The 24,011-nt window shown below is 32.0% G+C and overlaps 1 protein-coding gene across 1 annotated transcript; it reads right to left on the bottom strand.

Moving 5' to 3' along the window:
- Positions 1-9,846: 9,846 nt before the first annotated feature.
- On the bottom strand, positions 9,847-13,409 carry LOC131623071 (uncharacterized). Its single transcript, XM_058894098.1, has 5 exons — positions 13,295-13,409; positions 11,968-13,188; positions 11,483-11,701; positions 10,529-11,194; positions 9,847-10,427 (listed from the first exon to the last, which is right to left on the bottom strand). The coding sequence occupies exons 1-5, from the start codon at positions 13,407-13,409 to the stop codon at positions 9,847-9,849; spliced, it is 2,802 nt and encodes a 933-aa protein (XP_058750081.1).
- Between the last annotated feature and the right edge of the window lie 10,602 nt (positions 13,410-24,011).

The following is a 24,011-nucleotide window of genomic DNA, read 5'->3' as shown; positions in this document are numbered from 1 at the left end:
GAAGAAAAAAATGATGGAATGAGATCATCCATAATAATTAACACACATATTGGAAAGCTAAGAACAATGTAAAGATTACAATTTAATGTTTTAAAAGAAAAGTAGCAATACAGTAAAAATTCCACATGCTATAAGTACTATTATGGAGCTAGTAATAATGATAACGAGGATCATATCTTTTCTGATAATACGCGGAAGAAGGCATAGACAAACAAATTATGTAAAAAAATTCTTCCATTAAAGAAAAATAAAGTCTGTTTTACTTTGATGTAAGTCTAATGTTTTTTGATTGGAACCGATATAAACTTGGCTGGTATATTAATCCAAGTAAGCAAGTCTGGATACGCAGGAGGAAGATAGTTTCGAGATATAATTTAGTAAATGAAATTTCATTTTTTTTTAAATTAAAAAAAAAATCATTGTCATATCTTATAGAAGGTGAATCATAAAATATGCCTTAATTGTACCAAAAGAGTCATGATGTAAAAAGTTATAATAAGTAAAACCTTAATATTAAAAAAATAAAGAATCTTTTATTTATTTATTTTTGTTAGGAATGCTAAATGTATTTTATAATTGTATTGTATTCATTATTTTGTTTTTTTATTATTATTTTTTATAATTATATTAATTTTCCTTTCAAAAGAAATAGTCAAGTTATTAATTAGGATAGTAAAATATTCGTTTAATGCTAAGAAAATTTTTTCTATAGAGATGAGCTCGTCCTTCTTTCTATCCTTTTGATAGGTTATTTTCCATCCATTTTCAATGTATATCAAACACAATCCACATTATACTATTTTACATTATCTCTTGTAAAATCTATATATGCTCGCATCTATCATCCATTATGCATAAAACCACCTAACATTCTTAAAACATGCATCTTTTTCTTTTTATGCTGGTACATTAGCTCATGCAATTATTTCGAACGAAGCTCAAATATCATGCACACAATTTTGTTTAACATCTCAATCTCCCTGTGCGCGGGCACACATATACACACTTGTTCATCCTTAAACATAACATTAAACACTTTCATTTCTAAACGCACTCTCATGAATTGCTTACAAGTATCATATTCTTAATCCTTTGAAACTTTTTCGGTTAGATCTTTATCCTTTGGTTTTGGTTTTTCTGCTTTTCTTCATGGTTTTGATCAATGATCTCCTCTCATTCTACTTCACAAATTTTCTTGAAGATGTTTCGATTGCACAAATGTGTCGGCACTTCTTTGAGTTTGGTAAATTTTATGAGGTTTTTGTTCATAATAAAAGATATAAGTTGGGATTTAAATTTGACTTTGTCAAATATCTTGAAAATGGGAAGATCAAGACCTCCGTCCCAAAATATCAGAGAAAAAAAATAAAAATCACACTTACTAAAAAAAGTAAAAATATGTCAATTTGACTTGTGATTTTCTTGAAATAAAGTGTTTAAAAAAATGTAAAAACAATTTTAATTGGTTGTTGGTTATAAAAATGATGAGAGAGAAGGTAAATTAAATGCAATTTGTATTTAATTTTACCTTAAAAAAGATGAAAGATGATTTTTTCTCTTATATTTTAGGACAAGAAAAATTCATTTTTTTATCTCTTATATTTTAGGACGGAGGGAGTAACATAAATAAAATTTGGTTTGGAAGTTTTAAACTTCGAAGACATGTATCTCTGTTTTTTAAAATAGACCAAGATGTGTCATATAAGTATCTAATTCCAAATGGTAGTTATGATATTTTGGTCGATAGATTTACAAGTGAGGGTAAGAGGTGTTTTATCATTCAATTTTTTTTTTCAAGTGGGAGTGGTTGGGGCTTCTTCCTATTCCATTTGATTATCTCCTTCTACAAGATAATATTTTTCATGAGGATGTCAAAGAAAATCTATTTTTGTATGGTCTATCCCGTATTAATTTTTCTAAGTTTAGAGGTGATTACACTCTTCTTAGGTCATAGGTTGTTGATTAAGGGTTAGACAAGTTTAGAGCTAGTGAGTTTTCCTATTAGTAGTGTTTTTTTACCTCTCTTAATCTATGGTCAACCTCCTTCTCTTATTTTAAAAAGGATATATGGATAAGGTTAATAGGCAACCTTGTCCATGTTTGGTCTGAAAATATTGTCTCTAATTTTGGAAATATATTTGGTAAGGTTATATCAATGAGTGCCAAGACTCTTTCTATAGTCCGGTTTGAATTGGATAGAATAAAAGTAAGGCTACCAATTGGAGAACTTGTTAATGAAGAGGTGATATTCAAATACTTATTTTATTTGGGTTGTGGAGAAAGAATGTGATTTAGAAGAAATTTTGATTCCGATTTTGAGTAACCATGATGAAGATTGTGTTAGTGTAGGTGGTTTAGAGTTTGAATTAATATGGAAGATGATTAGGCTTGTCCTTCATCTTCAGAGGGGTGGTTTAATGAATGAGATTATCTGTCTAATGATAGTGGTACGCTAATCCTTCTTAAGGAAGAAGAAGATGATTTGACAGATATGCACATCGAAAACCAAGGAGGTGGAGGCACATATCCATGTTCCTTTGTGTGGTAAGTTTTAGAAGAAATTTATGAGATTGAAGGGAAACTAATTTCTAATATTCAGAATATTTTTCTATCAAAATATGTGTTTTGGGTCGGCCAAATGCTCAATATGAATGTCCAATCATGCATAATCCCAATAAAGAGGATCTAAGGTGTATAGTCATCACACCTAACATCTAAGGTACACTTTTCTAATATCCGTTTCTCAATATACTCATTTTGGACTCTATAACCAACTTGATTGTTGGAGTGCTAACCTTGTAGGGCCACCCCGCACCACCGTAACGGATATCAACATCATCGATTATAGAGTCATATGTCATCAATTAACACCAATTATGGTTCTAGTACAAAACAATATGGAATGTATAAATTGCATCTAAAAGGTATGTATAAGGAGCAGCTTTTTATGCAGGTATAGGGAGGAAGGAGGTATTAATAGGTCTTTGATGGGAAAAGTGATTCAAGGGCATTGTGACCACTCATTGGGGGAGTGAGAAGGTTCAAACTCTTTTTTTCATGCCCCCTCATTGGTCGCTTCAGGGGCCCATGAAATTACAAACCCCTACACATGTCAACATTTATTATGCCTCAGTCCGCGATCTTATTTTCTGGTAAAGATTTGGTCATTCACATGACGAAAAAGTCGAAGGAATTTTTGTTGATCCAGACCCATGTTGTCTTACCCCTACACTAGTTAGTTTGGGGGTAGTTTTTGTAACCATGGCAATTCATTGGGTGGTAGGATTAAAAAAAGGTGGGGAGGCTCATTTTGTCTAAATACTTGGATTTCATGGAAATTTAAGAGACCAACCTTAGTGAGGTCTCTATATCCCTTGTTCATTCTTTTTGGGGAAATTTGTTTTGTAAATGTATTTTTTCTCCCTTGGTAAGAACTAGAGGAGGTCTTCTTTCGATCTAGTGTAGTTCGAAGGGTAGATCTTGGTTCTCCTTCTTTGGTCTTGGTTTCTTAAGTGTTTATTTGGAGTAGATGCTACTAAATTTTTTTTGTATGGTTAATGTCTACTCTAAGTTTGCTTTGGCAGATAAAAACACAATGTGGAATGATTTTTTTTTGCTTAAATCTAATATTGGTGGAGACATTTGGTGTGTTTTTGGATATTTCAAACCTATTTTCTCTTCTAAAGAAAGGATTTGGGTATGCGTGTCTTTAAGCTCCTCTAAGAATGTGGATCGCTTAGAATCCTTTAATTTTATATCCCAAAGGGAATTAATGAACCTACCTTTTATAGTGAGAAAATTCACTTAGATCCAGCCCAAAGGTAGGACAGCTAGTAGGCTTAATTGTATCCTAGTCACCAATTGAGATGTCTTTTTGGACCCTTCCAAGGGATGTGTCTGATTATTGTCTTGTTATCCTTATATATGTCAATCAAGTGTGGATTCATAAGTCTTTTATATTTAATAATCATTGGCTATCTCATGAGAATCTTTCGGAGTTAGTTCACTCATGCATGATTAGTATTGAGATCCAATGTTCAAAAACATTTGTTTTATTTAGAAATTAAAAGTTCTTAAATTTTCCTTGAAAGTATGGAATAAAGAAGTGTTTTGTAATCTTGATTTTCATATTGATTCCTTTAAAGAGGTGGTGAATAATTTGGATTCTCTCGCAGATCACATGCCCCAAACCTTCGAAATTGCAACAATGATGAATATGGGTGGATCATTCAATCATTAATTTAAAGACATGCCCCAAACCTTCGAAATTGCAACAATGGTGAATATGGTTTCAGTCATCAAAATATAAAATTACACACACATAAGGTACACGAAATTCATCATATAATCAGCATACAACAACATCAATAATCTCAAATTCAACATCAATAATTAACATACACAATCCTATTCCACCCTTTCATCACACCCCTATTATTAAAGCCAATTCCCACCCTTACCTAAATTTTCCAGCAAAAGCACTTTGATCCTAGATTTCTTCCTCAACCTTAAGCTCTTGTTCTCTCTCTCTCTCTCTCTCTCTCTCTCTCTCTCTCTCTCTCTCTCTCTCTCTCTCTCTCTCTCTCTCTCTCTCTCTCTCTCTCTCTCTCTCTCTCTCTCTCTCTCTCTCTCTCTCTCTCTCTCTCTCTTGCTCCAATTCTATAAAATATGTACCGTCACTCTGATGTTCTCCAAATCCCCTTTTTATTCCAACCTAATTTCTTCTAATTAGGCTCTTACCCTTTTACCCTCGACTTATCCTCATGCAATTAATACATTGCCCTTAAAATTTGTACATGTTTACTTTTTCTTATTATTTTATTATTAAATCTAGTAATTCAATATTCTACCAACCTTATTATTTTAATTAAATAAATATACTAAAATTATCATTATTTAATTATTTAAAATTCTAAATAGTTCTAATCAACTCCAACTCTCTCTATATACCCCCACCTCAAGCATACATACCCCCACAATTACACAACAATTTACTAAATTATTAATATTTATCAATCAAATAAATCGCAAAAAAATCATAAAAATTATAAATAAAGATATAGTCTAAATTGGGGTGTTACAACTCTCCCCCCATTTCAAAAAATTCCGCCCTAGAAAATTACCTCAAGTGAGCAGACTCAGATGTGAATCCCTCATCTGGCTTCCAAGCTTCCACGCTATGTTTCCACCAGTTGGTCCTCCCCAATCTACCTTCACCAAGGTAATCTATTTACCATGCAGCTGCTTCACTTTTCGATCCTCTATCTACATTGGTGATACCTCAACATTCAGGTTTTCTCTCAGTTGCACATCATCCACTTGGATCACATGAGACGAATACAGAATGTACCTCCTCGACTAAGAAACATGAAACAAATCATTAATATTAGCAAGTGACAGTGGAAAAGCAATATGATAGGCCACTTCTTCTATCCTCTAGAAATTCTGCTAAGGATCGATGACACGCATAGTGAGCTTTCGAGACTTGAAAGCTCTACAAGCACCAGTTACGAGAGTAACCTTCAGAAACACATGATCCATCTCTCAAAACTCAAGTGCTTTCCTCTGTTTATCATGATAACTCTTTTGGTGACTCTGAGAAGCTCTCAACTTTTTATGAATCACTTTTATCTTCTTTGTGGTCTGTTGGACAGTCTCAGGTCCAATCACATCACCCTCTCCTAACTCATACAAACACAAAGGTGTCCTACACCTTCTACCATGCAATGCATCAAACGGTGTCATTCCAATACTAGAATGAAAACTATTTTTATAGGTAAACTCAATAAACGACAAGTAGTTAACATTTCACCACGGGTTCGAAACCCAACAACAACAATTTTATTTAGAATAAAATTAACATTTCACCACAGTTACAAAAGATAACCGTTGTGGCAAGTATACTTGATTTTATTATTAAATATGTCGATTTCTTGTTTTTCCCTACACCTTAGTAAACATATACAACCATTAAATTTGATGTAATAGATAATATAAAAAATTAAATAATTCTTGAAAAACAACTTAAACGAACCATTAATATCAATATGTTGACTAATTCAGAGTCATTATCATCACTATCATCATCATTATTTTAATAAATGATGATTATTATCTTATATATAAATCCAAGGTTGTCATGATGACAACCCTAGCCACATGTCACCTTGGTAGTATCTCTAAAAGAAAATTGACCACATGTCACCTCATAGTAAATTTAAACAAAAATCTTAATTTTAACTTTTATTAATTTAACCTTATATTAAAAATAAATAAATATAATTATCATAATAATAATATAATATAATATTCAGCCACAAATATTAATAATAATTTTATAAATATGTAATATATAATATTTATGAGTTTATATTTTATTAATTTTTTAAAAAAAATCAAACTATTGTTATAAATGATTAATAATATTTTATTTAAATTCAAAAATAAAATGTAAGTAATTTGTAACAAAAAATTAAAATTCCTTATTATTTAGTTTATTTTAGATTTAAAAATAAAAATAAATTTAACATACGTTTATATTTTTTTAATTTTAAAAAAAAATAAAACTATTGTTGTAAATGATTAATAATATTTTATTTAAATTAAAAAATAAAATGTAAGTAATTTGTAACAAAAAAATTAAAAGTTCTTATTATTTAATTTATTTTATATTTAAAAACAAAAATAAATTTAACATAAGTTTATATTTTATTAAATTTTAAAAAAATTAAACTATTGTTATAAATGATTAATAATATTTTATTTAAATTATAAAAAATTTATGAGTATTAAAAACCAATTTTTTATATCTAAACCTTACTTATTTCATTCATTATTAAATAATATTTTTTATATCTAAACCTTACTTATTTCATTCATTATTAATTTTATAAAAAGATCTAATTCTATTATTAGTAAATTTTTAATTTTTAATATTGTAACCAAAAAATAAAAATCTTACTTATTTAATTAATTATTAAATAATATTATAATTTTTGAATTAATTATAATAAATGTAATGACAACCAATCACTACATATTATTAAAAGAAAAAAAATCAAATTATTGTTATTAATTTTAGGCATAATAGTTGAGCATATATTTTTTTAAAACGGTGGACTTAATACCATAAATTTTGAATTAACTATAATAAATGTAATGACAACCAATCACTACATATTGTTCCAATAAAAAATCAAATAATTTGTTATTAATTTTATGTATATTATCGAGCATATATTTTTTTAAACAGTGGAGTATAAACTAAATAAAACAAAAACGGTGGATTATAATAAATGCTACAATTATGAATTTCATTAAAATAAAATTTAATCATTATTATTTGATTCTCTCATATTAGAAATCAAGCGTGTGATCTGTTTTATAGTTACCATTTTTTCAACTTTTCCTCACTAACTCCAAATTAATTTTTTTTATTACTAAATAAATTTTGTTAAAACGGTGAGTATTATTTCAACAAAAAAATTTTAATTAGTAAATTGATGATTCACTCATTTATTACATTAATATAAAATTTTAATTAATAAATTCATTAATTACTATTTTTATTAATTGGTGAAAATTTATAAATAAACCTTTGAATTACTTTTGTCCCTTCGCATTCCTCCACACCTTTATAAACAACCTTAATCCCGCATTCGTTATTTATTCATTTCTATACCCATTTCACTTAATTACTATTTTTTAGAATTTTTCACTATGTCTATTATCGATAACAACTTCAATCCGAAGTACTTCTTTCATTGCTATGTTTTATAGATTTGTGTATTTTAATGAGTTGTGCAAATTATTTCAAAAATAATTTGTAGATTAGTTTATCTTATTATTAAATCTCATACTAAATTATTTTATTTTCATGTTAAATATTGTATGTTTTTGCAGGTTTAAGGTAGATAGGATAGGGTATAACAAGAAGAAACAATGAAAATTATATTTTCTCTGAAATAAGCAAATGCAAGAGATCGGAGGTAAATCTAGGTAGAGTGTAATTATTTTCGTCGGAAATATTTGGCTAAGCTCCTTAAGTATCTCAAAAACAAATAATTAAATTGTAACTTAAATATAATTTCTCACATACATGGAGAGAATGAAAACCATAGACATTACTCCATGACCTCTAAGATTTTTTATTCTCCTAATTTCCTTTCATTTCTAACACTTGATTTCCTACCTGCGAGGATGTAGAGTATGTCCAAACATTCTCATCATTTATTTGTAGTTCATTATTATTTTTTTGTAAGAGCTTTGTTCTATCCATACAACTTTAGATACAAGGTGTCTATTTCTCCATTTTATTAATTTAATATTTTCTCCATTTTATCAATTTAATATTTATTTATTTATTATTATTAGTATTATATTAGTAGTTTTATGATTATTGTGTTTGGTAATATTTTTATTTAATAATTTCAACTTCACATTATGTAAGGATTTTCTCCTTAATATTGACACTTAAATAATAAGTCTACTCAATATTTGTTTCTATTGAAATTATTGTTTATGAGAATCAAATGAGTTGATAATCTCCACCTCCTCAATGTTAAAAAACTGAACACAAGATAACTTTATCGTGTATATAATATGCTTATTTTTAACACTTTGAAAACTCTATTGTAACTAATTAATGTGCAAGAGATCGTATGTACGAACTTCACAATCTTTCATATCTATAAGGATATAAAACTGATTTAAGATATTAAGATATTGAAGTTACTTTCTTCATATTTGTCCTATTTATTTTATTTGACTATTTACTTAGTCTATTATAAATTTTAGTTTTTTAAATTTGATTGTAGTAGTCATTTTATTGCAATTATATATGTCACTGCTTTTTACCAAAAATAAATAAAATATATCATTATAGTTTCTTTAAATTTGAAGTATAATATATTGAATATGACCTAAATTCTTATGTCCAATGAATTATATCATATTAACAACTTTAATAATATATTATAATGTTGCTCTAAAACTAGACCTACAAAATTATCCATCTTAGTTCACTAATAACTCGAATTTGTTTTCTCGGTATCTTATACAATATATTATAGGTAAAATCAAATCAATAAAAAATTTAATTAATAAGTATTATATCCAACCTTTTTAATCAACAATTAAAAATATTTATTTTCATTAAAGAGGAAATTAGGTAGCCATATTGGTGACAACATCTTTAATTTAAATTGTATAATCTTAAACTCGAACAAATTCTAAATATTATATGCAAAAGATAAAATAAATAAAAAAATATAGAAGAACATGCTTTAAGATTCTTAAAATTATAAACATGGTAGTTTTAATAAATTATAATTTTAAAAAGTTTAAGATAAAAAAACATTTTAAAGTCTTTCCGCGCAACGCGCGGGTCAACATCTAGTTTTGATAACATTGATGATGACTAAAGCTGAACTTCTCAACAAATTTGATGTTTTGCAATATAAACTAAAAGAGAATGAACAGTTGCTTTGAATAACTAGTAGGAAACCCGTGCTATCGCACGGGTCTGGTCGGGATCATATTACATGAATCAGTCTATCACTTGTAATGTTCCCTTATATAAATTAACGACATATATTTAGTCAAAGTGTTTTTCAAGTTTTAGTAAATATTAATATTAATAAATGTTAAACACATGATACACAACGGTAAAACAATGAAAAAGCTATTAATACATTCAATTTTTTATGTCTTCAAATAAAAAAATAAACATATTTGCTGGTATAAATATCAGATGCTATCTTCTTGTAAGAATAAAATTTAAGGCATATAAATATCGTGTGTTTCATATACAGTTACAAAGATAGAAAAGAAGAATAAGCTTACCATCTAACAAAGTGATTGTAAAACCTCCTTGTATACAACATTTGTGGTAGTGGAGCACGGAACATTCTCTTTGTCGTGTATTAAGATTTTAAGACCATTTTTTGTAGTAACTCTTGAGATTGCAACATAAAGTTGTCCATGACTAAACACGGGAGAAGGCAAATACAAACCAACACTATCAAGAGACTGACCTTGAGACTTATTAATTGTCATTGCGTAAGAGACAATAATTGGAAATTGTCTCCTAATCAACTTAAATGGCCATGGTGACTCTGAAGGTGACATAGACATTCGAGGAATGTAAAAAAGGTTACCTATGTTCTTGCCAGAAATAATTTTTGCCTCAATGACATGATTGGCCAATCTTGTGACAATCAATCTTGTTCTATTGCACAACCCATCTGATTGGTCCAAATTTCTCATAAGCATAATGGGAGTACCAACTTTCAATTTGATTCTATGATCTGGTAAACCTGATGTTCTTAATTTGCTAAGAAATTCTGGAGTTAGCACTTCATAAGCTTCGGTATAACTCGTATCAGTTCTATCAATTGAATCGTAACTAAGATACTCTTTCTTTTTTCCTAAAAAAAATCAACAGAAAGATACGAACATTAGTAAATTCAAAATCATAGGCTGCATATTCTTTTTCCCATGCACCAAAAAAAGAATAAATAATTTTTACCTGGTATAAGGTCCAATACATAATGATTGATCTTATCCACAACTTCAATGGTTGAGGCAAGAATTGCTTTTCCTTGTAGATATGCAACATCTTGGAATACATTAACCAAATTGGGATATGTATTTTCAACAATAACTTTGACAGGATCTTCATAATTGGTAATCAATAAATCTTGAGGAATCTCTATGTCCGCCAATCTATCATTTGGTTCGGATATCTTACCATCACCGACATTTAAAATCCATTTTGAGAACTCCGCTAATTCCTTATAACTTGTATTATCGCTTCCCTGCTGAAGTCTCATGTTTTTTGTCAGTGTTAGAACCTGACAATTGTCCCAGATATAAGAGGAGCATATGGATGCATGAACAATATCATAACGCCCTGCTCTCGGAACAACTGGAAAAATCTGTCTGAAGTCTCCTCCAAAAACAACAACTTTGCCGCCGAAGATTTTATTCCCAAGACCCTTCTTGGTCATGACGTCTTTAAGTGTTTTATCCAATTCCTCAAAATAATTTTTATGAGCCATAGGTGCTTCATCCCATATTATCACGTCCGTTGCCTCGAATAATTGAGAATGTTCAGTGTTTTTGTCAATATTGCAAGTGGAGTTGTCAAGTGTTGGCACATGAATTTTGAACTTGGAATGAGCAGTTCGTCCACCTGGTAATAACAATGAAGCTATACCGCTTGAAGCAACAGCAAGCACAATTTTTTTCTTCGAACGAAGTGAACTTGATAGTGTCCTCCACGTGAAAGTTTTACCGGTCCCTCCATAACCATGTAAAAAAAAAGACCCATCCTCTTTGTTTTCCGACAGCTTGCATGATTTTTTTAAAGATTGAGCGTTGTTCATCTATCATGCATAATGTAAATTGTGATATTTCAAAAAATGTCTACCTGTGGGACTGTCAACTTATGCCATCAAATAGTACAAATATAAAATATCACCTGTAAGGGCACAAAAGAGATTGTTGAAGTTTTCTCGTTCATTTTCAGTATTGTAATCATGTTCTTCGTAAATCAGTTTGTTCCCAACGTGCCGTGTGACATAAGCATCCGGATAAGGCATGTCTTTGAACTCGTGCAAACTTCTTCGATTGGATTGCAACATATTCTCAATCTCAATGAGTGTCAAGTTTTTCAACTCAGCTTCTGTTAACTGCATATCTATAAAAAAACACCAAATAAAACTTGATACGTGGTGGCATGGAAGTTAATTGAAAAGGGTATCAATTAACAATACATGCATTACAGCAGCACAGTAAGTTATTGCATGTTACATTAAAATCTTGCAATATAAAATTGATGTACAGATCAGAAGGAACATATTTTAGAAGATTCCTTATTTGTGAGGACCTCAAATTGAGATACGCATAAAAGCTTGTTATACACACAACAAATAATTTAACTATAAATATATCACAACAATGTACCTCTTATATGATTTAACTGTCTTTGTCGGTGCAGAATACCGTCGGACAGCGTCTTCCAAGTTTTTTGCCAAACGTGACGCGGTCTGTTAATTGTACCGGACAGTAGCATAGTTACAAATAAATTTCTCAAAAAATGTCCCGAACCCCAATCTTTGGCCTTGTTAATGGCTGCAACATATTCCTTGTCATCATTAAGAAACCCCATTTCAAAACATGCATCTCTAAAACTGTCTCGAACAATTCCCCCGACCTTTTTTATATCCTCGTAACATGTTGGCCCTTTTGCAACAATCAGCATCATTCTCAGGTAATACAACTCACATGTACTTGGAGGAACCCAGATTAGTCTTCCAATGGTGTACCCTCTGTTACGCGGTCTCCATCGTCGGTATCTTTTATCATTAACAAACTTAGTAAGGAAATTTGAGTAGGTCAGATTTCTGGCCTCTAGATATGTTTTGTTTGCTTCCATCCAAGCGGTAAACATTGATTCCTTCACACTTGGTTTTTCAAGGACCTCATCTATCAGTTCGTAATCGGTATAATATATCGAATTATCACCCTCAAGATGAAAATATAATCTTTCTACTGCAGGAGACCTTCCATGAATGGGAAAAGAAAATATTCTCCAACATGCTTCGCTTGGTGAGACATATCTACAATCAATATACTGCTTGATTTCATCGCCATTTTTAGCGGTCAAAGGACTGTCGTTGTCTCCTTCTACGATAGCAGCGGTAATCCTGTCATACCCCTTGTTTATATATTTAAATAAGTACTTAACCGAAGTACCTTGATTACACCATTCCATATTAATGTGAGCTTGAAATTTCTTCAACAGATATGGATTGTGAGGAACAACAAATCTGTTATCAATAACAACGTTTTTTATCGTAACAGTGGTTCCAGTATCCCTGCTTCGGTACACAGGATATCCATCTTGATCAACTATAGTCCGAGGCTGCCATTTTATTGGAAAGAATTTAGAGCATTTTGTGTTTTTCATGCAAAGTGACAGCATGTTTGCCAAACAACACGGACCGTGAATCATATGTCTCTTCACTAGATTATACAATTCCACATCATCTTCTTTTGATGGTATCTCTGCTGAAATGATGTTGTTTATGTCCTCGAGAGTGGGATACTTGCTTTGCGGATGCATGAATAGCAAAATATGAGCATGTGGTAAACCTCTCGTTTGAAACTCAACAGTGTATATATCTGCATAAAATTATAGTAATGAGAGCTTATGATTATATGAGATTTTAAATAGAAGTCATAAACATAAAACATAGCTTGACGACATGAAATTAATAATATGACTGACATGCAACCACTCTCCCTAAGACATGCTTCTTAGTCAAATCAAACAACAACTCATCCAACTTAATTTTGAAAACTCTTGATATAATGTCGGGACGATCATGGGTCTGCAACCTCATTGTGTGAAGCAGTCTTTTGACTTCGGGCCACATTGGATTGCATGTTGTAAGTATCAGATATGCCTAAGAGGGGGGGGGGGGTGAATTAGGTTTTCAAAAATTAATCGGTTTTATGAGAATGTCTTTACTAATTTTTGGTTAAGTGTTTGAAGGCTTTTGATGGTTTTTATCTTTTTCTTGGTAATGGTAATGAAAGCGGTAAAAGCGGAAAGATAAAGAACACAACGATATATACTGGTTCCCCTCACAATCCGAGAGTACTCCAGTTAGGGGTGGCAAAACGGGCCGCCCGCCCCGCCCGCCGCCCGCCCCGCCTTATGCCCGCAAAAAAACAAGCGGGGCGGGCATGCCCGCCAAGTAAAATGGGCATCAAAATCATGCCCGCCCCGCCAAGATGGCGGGTTGGCGGGCGGCGGGCATACCCGCCTATTTTTATTTATATTTTTTAATAGATTAATATGTTTTTTTTTACCTTTTAATTAAACTTTTCACTTATTTTTTAAAACAATTTTTTATAAAAGTAATTTTTTAACAAATTTACTCTAAAAAATATTACATATATTTATAAATAAATGTATAAAATAAACCATCAAGAATTGCAATTACTAGAATTAACTAAAAAAAGAGTGAGTTTTGGAGGAGGAGCGGGTTTTGGCGAGTGGCGGGCTTTTGCGGGGCGGGTATGGCGGGCGGCAGGTTTTGGCGGGGCAGGCTTTGCCGGGCGGCGGGTTTTGGCGGGGCAGGCTTTGCCGGGCGGCGCGCCTAAAATCCCAACCCAACCCGCCCAATTTTGGCGGGTGCGCGGGCGGCCCGGCGGGCCCGGCCCGTTTTGCCACCCCTAACTCCAGTCCCCTTTCAAACACGAAAAAGATTTCACTATAGTTAGAATGATTTTACAAGCCTATGCCTACTATCTAACCTATAGGGAGATCAAAGGTTCTTAAAACCTTTAAGATCAATCAACACTAATGTGGATGAAGAACAATCCTCTTCAAACACACCACTTACTTCCAACAATCCTGGATAGTAAGGAAACAAGATTCTTTGAAGTTTTACAAGAGTTTTTGTATGAAGTTTGTAGAGCAATATCAATCTTGGATTGATCTTCTTCTTCAAATAAACAATTCTCAAAATGAATATAAGTGTTCACAATGTATGCATGAAACTTTGAATGAATTTTCAATGAAAATGTGTATAGAAAGTTTCACTTGAAAAAGAGTATTTGATGAACACTTGGAAATATTGAAAGATGAAGAATATATAGTTTATGAATTGTTAATGAAGAAGGTGATTAATGATTATGAAATATGTAGTATTTATAATGTGTTAAACACCTCTTTGAATGGTTATTTTTCCATGAAGCAATGTAATGATTAAGTGATAAGAAAACAAATTCATTTGAATGAAATCATGCAATGGAAAAACACACTGGTTCAGTAGGAACCGGTTCCTGCCTGGGACAACCCGGTTCCTACTGAACGTTACAGCAGAAATATTTGAAATTTGAACTGAGGAACCGGTTCCCACCTAGGGACAACCCGGTTCCTAGTAGTAAAACACAGAGATGATGAAACTGAGAATGCTGGGAACCGGTTCCCCCATAGGGACAACCCGATTCCTAAAACCTTTATTTTGAATTTTACATATGAAAAAGGTTTTAAATGAACTCTTTAAAATATGAAACTTGTAGATGATTATGATATGCATGGAAATATATTTGTGAACAATTATATGTCAAAGTGAGTATTGTTTATACCTTTGACGCTTTAGCTCGATTCTTGAATCTTCACAATTACTTCAAGACTTTGAAATGATGTGTTTTTGCTTAAAACTTGAAATACTTTTTGCACATCCTTTATGAAAGCTTGATGTCCATATTGTCTTCATCAAAACCAACTATGCTTGAGAAGCTTGAAATTACACATGTAAATGTGATAAAAAGGTCAGGAAAACCAATATGGCTACAAATAGTCATTGAACCAATTTTTACGTGTTAAAGAGCAATAGATGAATTACGAGATTTATGCAAATCAAAAACATTGATTGATCTAAGTAGGTTTTCAAATATGACTTAATTTTCAGATTATTATTTGCTAAATTAATTTAAATTGATACATGTCCAATGAAGGGTTAGTCAAATAAGAAATATACATACAATATAAGAAGCTCAACTAGATCTTTTGAGAAACATTTACCAACAACAACAACAACATACAACAACATTCACAATATTTATCAACAAAGCAACAATAACATACAACAACATAACAACTCATAAAATGTTTCACGAACGTACCTTTTATTGAAATGATTCGTGGAATGATATGAAGTTTATCTACTTTGTGTTTTTAAGAAGAAAAAATACAAGGCGGATGAAGTTTCCACATGAGCTTCATACTTCTTGTATTGTTTATCCATATCAACACAAACCATTTGTGAACCACACCCGTAGTATCTGCTTTCTTGAGTTAATTTTTTTCATTCACTTTCCTTACATGCTTTTATAATAGATGTCTCTTAGGTTTCACGCAGATCACTAATGGAAGTGACTTCAGCGCTGATACTCATGAAATGGTCTGCACATATTTGTTTAAGGACAATGATCAATATTCTCAATTATCACGCCCAAATTATTCCCTTGGTTTCTAACAAAAACTGAGGTAAAAGTTGTATAAGTTTTTCTTAGCATTACACTATTTACACATAATATTATATTACATTATGACAACTGAAATTCTGGCCTTCAGACTTAAGATGTCCTATGATTTGTTGGGACATCTTATCTGACACAGTATTCAACAGACAGATATTCATGAATTAAAATAATGCTGGAATGTAATTGAACACACAAAATTGTTAACCCAGTTCAGTGTACAACAACACCTAATATAAGGGCTACCAAGCCAGGAAGGTAATCCACTATAAGTAGTATCAATTCAAAGCTAAACTCCCTAGTTTACAACTTCTCACTTATTCCCTACCCAGTGCAACTTCTAACTAAGAACTTCCTAGATAAGAGAACCTATCTCACTTCCAATCACCGCAGTGATGTCTCACAAATAATGACACATGTTACCGATATTGACGGATCTTGACCATAATTGTCAATTACAAACAATACACGATTAAGACTCACTTAATCAACAAATACTTGATCTTGCTTAAAAGATTTGATCAAGAATAATAGCTTGAAACACAAACAACACACACTTAGATAATTGTATCAAGGATACCTAAATGACACACATACATCCAATACTTCACAACTTATGAATGCATGATAGAAATTTCAACTCAATAAACAGTCTTACCCTTCTATCAACATGATATTAGAAAGGCTCACATTGAAAGGCCAAACCCTAACCTAATCCTGTAAACTCTGCTTTTCAAAAGGTTTTTAGCTTTCTATTTATAGCACACATCTGGTCTGGACTTGGGCTTCAAAAATGCAGTAGGGAGACTGCTTAGAGATCTGCGAGTTATCCTCCATAAAAATAGGTATTCAATCAAATCTTCCTAAATATTCTCCATATTTAGTAACCATGAAAATCTTCAAAACAGATCAAATCTTTTATCCCAATATTAAGTGTTATATAGGATTATATAATATTCTCCAAATATTCTGCATATGTAACCACTTAAACAGAATCCAAAAGCCCAACAAAACACTTATTCACGATGTCGAATGATCCTGCAAAGAACATCTTGTTCGACATGTTAAACCAGACCCAGTAGATAGAACATCTTATACACCATATATTTTCTGCAATGTTGATACATTCTAACTAACATGTTGTTTAAATTTGTTTTATTGAAATTTAAGCCAACCATATAAACAGAGAAATTAGATCAACAAATGCAATGTTATCATAGTAGCTATTATTCTTGGAAAATAACACATCTTTGCTCTAATCCATATCCTATTGCATACCTTTTGTATGCATTATTTTCAAGTTCAATAGTTTGAATGCATCCAACTTTTAATAAGTTATTCAAAGGTTGATATCCTTTCTTTATTTAACCTGAAGCAAGAATGATTTTCTGCACTTACAATCCATTTCATTGAGAACTTTTCCAAGATTTTATAAGTTCCCCAATTTCAACATCTTGAGCAAATGTTATTAAGAAATATGCTTTCACAAGAAACATATATAGTGGTGGATGTAGATAGTTTGTTATAGATTGATGTCTTGGCAATATCTTGAGTGTTGTTCCTTTAAGAATGTAGGGTAGAGATTTGTTGTTGTAATAACATATTCCCTCGGTTTTTAAAAAGGCCCGAGGGGAAATGTATTTTTATTTTAAATATAAAAATAAAATAAATCAAGTAATCCCCTCAGAATATGTTGTTTTTATTTTTAGACAAAAATAAAACATGTCACGCCTTGGCATAATACCTTGGTTTTTTCTGATATAGGTGAAAGCTTCATCATAAAAAGCGTTATTTGTTGTAGTGATTCCTGTTGAAAGTGATGTATTATGGGATTAATTTAGAGATTGGTTTGTTCACTTCTACAAATTCCTCAAAGACATTTCATATGAGGAAGTTTTGAAGAAATTCTTAGTTAAATTCTTTGAGGCTCCGAAGACTACTTTGGAATTTAAAAAGTTTATTGCTAAGCTAAATACACAACACAAGCCTCAGGCGCTCCCTTCACCCGAACCTGCTCCTTCTCCATGATTGATTGTATCAAAAGTTCTAACTGAAGTCGAAGCTTCTCCGAAACTAAATTTAACTCTGCATCTTGGAACTAGAACATCCTCCGGGTTTCTACCTCGGTGTTTCTTGCTGCTGAAGATGCTTCTCTAGATGTTAAGAAGACTATGGAAGAATTGAAGAAAGAAAATGCTGAAGTAAAGGCTTGGATAACTCGTCAGAAAGAAACAAACCTTGCTATTTAGAACTTGTTTACCAACATTGCTTCTAAGCTTTCACCTTAAAACCTTGTTGTTAACATTGTTATTTTAAGTTTTTTTAATCCTCTATGTTTTTATTCTCTTTTATTCTATTATATTTATTGTGATACTCAAAGTATGATTGTTGTGTGGTTGGTTAGACAATTGTCCTAATTTTATCTGACAACACACAATGCCATCACCTTGGGTATATCAATTCTTAGAAATAGATAAATCTTCTTAAATCCTAATTCTCTATTTATTCTTCCCTCCCTCTCTCTCTCTCTCTCTCTCTAAATTCTTGTTTTCTAAATACCTCCTTTCGCCTCTTTTTTCTTTCTTTCTTTTGCGAAAGCCCTAAACCTGAGATGGCTTCAAGAACTAACCATTGCACCGAGAGCCAATTGGTTGTTGCCAATGAAAGGCTTATTGATTTTGAAGAAATGACGGCTCATGATTTTAATCTTCAAAAGATAATCTTTTTTCAAGGCTGGAATGGTTACTTTGATATGTTCTTTTGTTCCACTTACCCTAATCTTGTCAAAAAATTCTGGATAAATGCGTCAATAAAAAAACTAAATCATGAGTCATGCATTCTCTCTGAAGTTTTTGGGATCCCCATCATTATTACAATAACTATTATTGAAATGTAGTTAAGTGAGGATGTGGGTATTACCCCAGATCTTGTGTTTTAGGAAAACTATCTTCCACTATGCCTAGTCATTGATGAGTTTTCTGACACTACAAAAGTCTCTACCCTTAATTCCCCGACATCGGTTTGGCATCAATTTTTGACATCAAAATTCTTACCAAGGAACAAGGATCAAGAAATTTTAACTTGGATGACAAGTATCTTCTGCTTCTCCTCAACTCTTGGTGAAAATCAATATGTCTCAAGTTATGTTTGACCACTTGAAAACAACACTCATGTCCTATCAAGAAGGAAATAGTTCATTCATTCCTTATGGACGGGTTCTTTCAAAACTGTTCATTCATCAAGGAGTAGTTATAACTGAGGTTGATCAAGAAGGAGAGTTACCAAAAGCTATGAAGGCCAAAGCAAATTACCATTTATGGAGAACTTTGTGGTTGGACCCTTGTCCTTAGTTTTACCTTAATTAAGTCTTGAAGATTTTCTTATGTCTTAATCTCCCTTTTGTATTTTGTTGTCTCTTTTCATCAATGAAATATCTTCTATTTTATCCTTTTCTTTCATTCCTTGGGCTTATTTTATATTCTTTTTGATTGATAACAAAGGGGGAGAAAGAGAGTAATGATTTTGATATATCTGTTTCACTAGTAGAATCCCAACATTTGAAATATCTTATGGGAACTCTGATATTTAAGCTAATTTGATTGTTATATACTTATTTGCTCTGAAGATGTTATGTGTGCATGACACTCTGATATAATCTTAATTTTGCAAAGACTCTGATTATTGGCACACTTAACATTGATTAATATTTTCTTGTTCTTATAGCGAGCTTGCAACCCTCACTCTAATGAGATTGAAAATTTTAATATGATTAAACTTAAAGGAAGCTTACAATCCTAACTCTGTTGTTTTAAACTATTGTGCATCTTTCAGATTGATTAAACAAGGCACATTGTTATTGATTAAAATTTTATGGACTATCAAAGTTTTTGATATTATTCTCTTGGGGAGCTTACAAACCTAACTATGACATTTTTAACTATTGTACGTTTATCTAAGGAAAATTGTTGATAAAAATACATGGTATTGTCATCATCAATAAGAGGGAGATTGTTGGAATAAGTTTGGTTCGTCAACTAATCCTTGAAGTTTTGATGATAACAAATTCTTTTGTATGAAGAACAAGTTTGTTCTCTAATGATTGTTCAATATGCTGATCTAAAAGAAAGCAATTCTGACTCTGAAAAAGTTAATTTGAAATGCACCAAACGCTAAAGTTAAGCACATGTTGAATATGGAGATCAACAGAATCTGAAGACTGGCACAGTCCAAAGATTGGCGTCATCAAAAGGAAGCAGTATTTGATGCAAGAGAATGACTTTAAACTCTGAACAAGCTTTATTAATATTTATCAGAAGCCTCTATTTCAAAGTAATAACGTCTAAAAGAAGATTTCAAAGAAGCAACAAATCAAATTCAGAATCTATAAGACATTTGTAAGGGACTCTAACTCTCTACGACTCTAATATCTCAAAGATCAAAGACTAACTCTGATCAAGCTTCATCATAACCTATCAGAAGCCTCTGAATTAAGTAGTTAAGTGTGATGAAGAAGACAATAATTATGAAATCTGATCAAGCTTTATCTAATTCTTTAGAAGCCTTTGAATCATGAAGTTAGATGTAAAGGGAGTATGTGTGAAAATCTTATTAGAGTACATCATCACGTAACTACAGTACAACATCCTATCCACTACCCTACAAATATGAAATAAGGATTGTACACTGTATTGTTACTATTCACACGTTTCATCATATTGTTGTTACCGCCACTCAACTCTTGTTCTAGCTAACTTCTCCAACAACAGTCTACTGTATGGATACTCAATCTCCTTTTCTCCTGTGGATCTATTTTTTTAGAGTTAAATACATTTTACCCCCTGCCATACCAGCGTGTTTGTGTTTACCCCCTTAAGAAAAAAAATTGGCGCAGACCTCAACAAATAAAGACTCCAGCGCCAGAGACCCTGATCCATTTTTTATCTAATATTCTTAGAATCTGGCATGCATAGAAATTATATGTTTGCTGACTGTGTAGTATATTGACACATAGGATTTGAGATTTCTCATTTCACTCCCTAGAAAATCCAGGGTTATAGTTATATGACTCTTTTTCAATCCCTTAACATTTAGGGTGACATAATATTCTTCTTCCTCGTTCAAGCGACAATTCCCTCATCCCAAAACTTCCTTTTCTGTCAGCCCTTAATTCTTGCATCATATTGTCAGGTTTGGTTCTTCTTCTATTGCTTCTGCGACACATGGGTCCAAGTAATAGTGGTGGAAGTAGCAATTTGTACGAGATTTCAAGCGTTTCCAAGTGTGGTTGTCGCCGTCCAATGAAGACGTGGGTCGCGAATACTGTAAAAAACAGAAATAGGAAGTTTTGGAAATGCTGGGGTAAGAATTTCCAAAATTACATCTATTTATGGGAAACATCTATTATGCCATTAATTTGATCGTTTTTGTAGATGGGGAATTGCTGTGACTTGTTTATTTGGGATGATGAAGTTGCTCACACAACTTCTCAATGTCCCTTCCTTGTAGCCCCACCCAGTCAACATCCTATGAACGCTAACCATTGTAAACTTAGAAATGTGGATATTAGTGACTAAATTTGTGACACCTCCCCTGTAAATCATAACCCCATCATTCAAGCTCACAAATTCCCCTCCATGGTGGAACACTACATTGTTTCTTATTCTGAAATTAAAAAGGAAAACAACTATAACCTACTCTTCATCAACCGTTACTGAGTTCGACACATACGGTAAAAAATAACAAACCTATTGAGCTTCAGACGCCTCAACTTCGTCTGCATGCATTTCTGGTTGAACTAAATGCTTCGATTGACTTGCTTCAGTAGCTTCGTTCGCTTGCTTAGATTTCTTGGATTGTTTCGAAGGCTTTGATTTCTTCAATTTCTTCTTCATCATGGTGGAATCTCTCTTCGTCATCTCTAGGTTGCTATTTTGACTACAACAAAATCCTAGCTTTTCAAGGGGGTGAAGTGAGAAAAATAAAATCATATATCAACAATGGCTTTTATAATCAAATACTATGTGTCAATAAACTACACAGTCAGCAAACATATAATTTCCACGTAGTCCAGATTCTAAGAATATTAGCTAAAAAAATAGATCAGGGTCTTTGGCGCTAGAATCTTTATTTGTTGAGTTCTGCGCCAATTTTTTTCTTAAAGGGGGGTAAGCACAAACACGCCAGTATTTCAGGGGGTAAAAGGTATTTAACCCTTTTCTTTATCTATTTAAAGATAAATTAGAAGATTGAATAAGAGAGTGATAACATGTAGGAAATATACATACACAAGAGAGAGTAAGATAAAAATTGAGAGCGAAGTTGCTTAGTAGAAGAGTCACACATGAAAAGGAGTAACTTTGTGCAACAATGAGTTAGTGAGAAAAAGGATACTGAAAATGCATATGCGCATCTGAACATTAAGAAAACACTTACATGCAAAAGATAATAAGAAATGAAGAAGATCAATGAAGCCAAACAATGAAGATACATATGAAACTAAAGATGAAAATCAATATAGTGATAACGAAGATAGAAAAGGATTCTCGGCAAGAAAGAAGATCAAGTGCTATGAATATCTTTAATGATAACAAAGAGGAACACTCAAAGATTTTATTTCATATCTCTTAAAGTGTTATTGGTTATGCTTAAAACTCTATGTAATTCACTTTATGAAGAATAAATCTCGTATACACACAAACCTTGTAATATTAACTGGTTGGTTATTTCCTTAAGGGACCAGTCTGGGTCAGAATCCTTGAGATGTAAATAACATGTCTTATTGAGGTTAATTTCCTTAAGGGGTCAACCGGGGTCATAATACTTGAGATGTAAATAACATGTGATTTTTAGGTTAATTTCCTTAAGGGACCAAATTTGTGTAAGAACAAGATTTGATTATGCATCTGACCTTTAGTTTTGATGATAACAATACATAGTTTCATAAAGAATAATTTTGTACCCTAATGGTTTGTTAAGTGTGCAGCTCCTAGCAAACAAGTTCCAACTCTAAGAAAGTGACTCGTGACATCATCAGACTCTGAACTTGACTTACTCTGACTTAAAGGAGATATACAAGGTGCTTCCTAGAAAGATAATCAAGCTCTAGATCATTCTACTTAACACTTCTGATCATCACCCATCCAGAAAACTTTGGTTTATGACTCTGACAAGAGAAGCCTCTGATGTTATCATGCTCTGAAGTCTTGCGCTCAATAACTATGAAGAACCGCGTTACTAGAATCTGGAACAAGACTCTGAAGACCAAGTTTTGAAGACTCTCTCATACATAATTTGATCATTTTATGCATGCTTCATTAACTCTCTTTCTGAAGCTTCTAAATATTAGAGGATAAGATCAAAAGATTTTACGTGAGAAAATAGTACACAGTACAAGATCAATATTCCTGATTTATGGGAAAAGGATTGTACCATTGTACCATTTTGTCTCCCATTATCATAAAATGTTATGCAAGGATACAACTACATTTATGAAATTCCATCTTTATCCTCCAATGCATCTTTTCATTGCCTACATAAATAATACTTGGAAGAATGAAAAATAGAGAGAAATTTAACTTGAACACTGCAATACTGTGAAAACTATGAGAAAAAGAAAAGCATACACATTAGAAACTTTTTTCACACACTTTCATAGAAAATATTGTGTGTGTACACTTTGTAATTCATTTGTGTAATTTGTTTTCTTAGAAGCATTTTTGTGACACACTTTGTATCTTAAACTTTGAGTTGTATTTCCTTGAGAGACTAGGGTATAGTCAAAATTTCTCAAGAAGACATTGATAATAGGTCTTTGTGGTTGTAATCAGTTTGGTTATACTGTATTAAGTCATTGTGAGAAGGAGAAATCACCTTGTTGGGTGGACTGGAGGTAACTTTGTTAACAGCGAATCAGGATAAAAATATTGGTGTTCATTATTTTCATTCCAAGT

The sequence above is a fragment of the Vicia villosa genome, unplaced genomic scaffold, assembly GCF_029867415.1.
Source record: "Vicia villosa cultivar HV-30 ecotype Madison, WI unplaced genomic scaffold, Vvil1.0 ctg.000048F_1_1, whole genome shotgun sequence".
NCBI lineage: Eukaryota > Viridiplantae > Streptophyta > Magnoliopsida > Fabales > Fabaceae > Vicia > Vicia villosa.
The sequence above is the reverse complement of the archived record's forward strand: the minus strand, read 5'-3'. Positions and strand labels throughout refer to the sequence as shown.

Coding starts and splice junctions, on each gene's coding strand:
- LOC131623071 (XM_058894098.1), bottom strand. CDS start 13,409: ATGAGGTTGCAGACCCATGATCGTCCCGACATTATATCAAGAGTTTTC. Junction 13,189..13,294: donor CTTAGGGAGAGTGGTTGCAT/GTCAGTCATATT, acceptor AATTTTATGCAG/ATATATACACTGTTGAGTTT. Junction 11,702..11,967: donor ACAGTTAAATCATATAAGAG/GTACATTGTTGT, acceptor GTTTTTTTATAG/ATATGCAGTTAACAGAAGCT.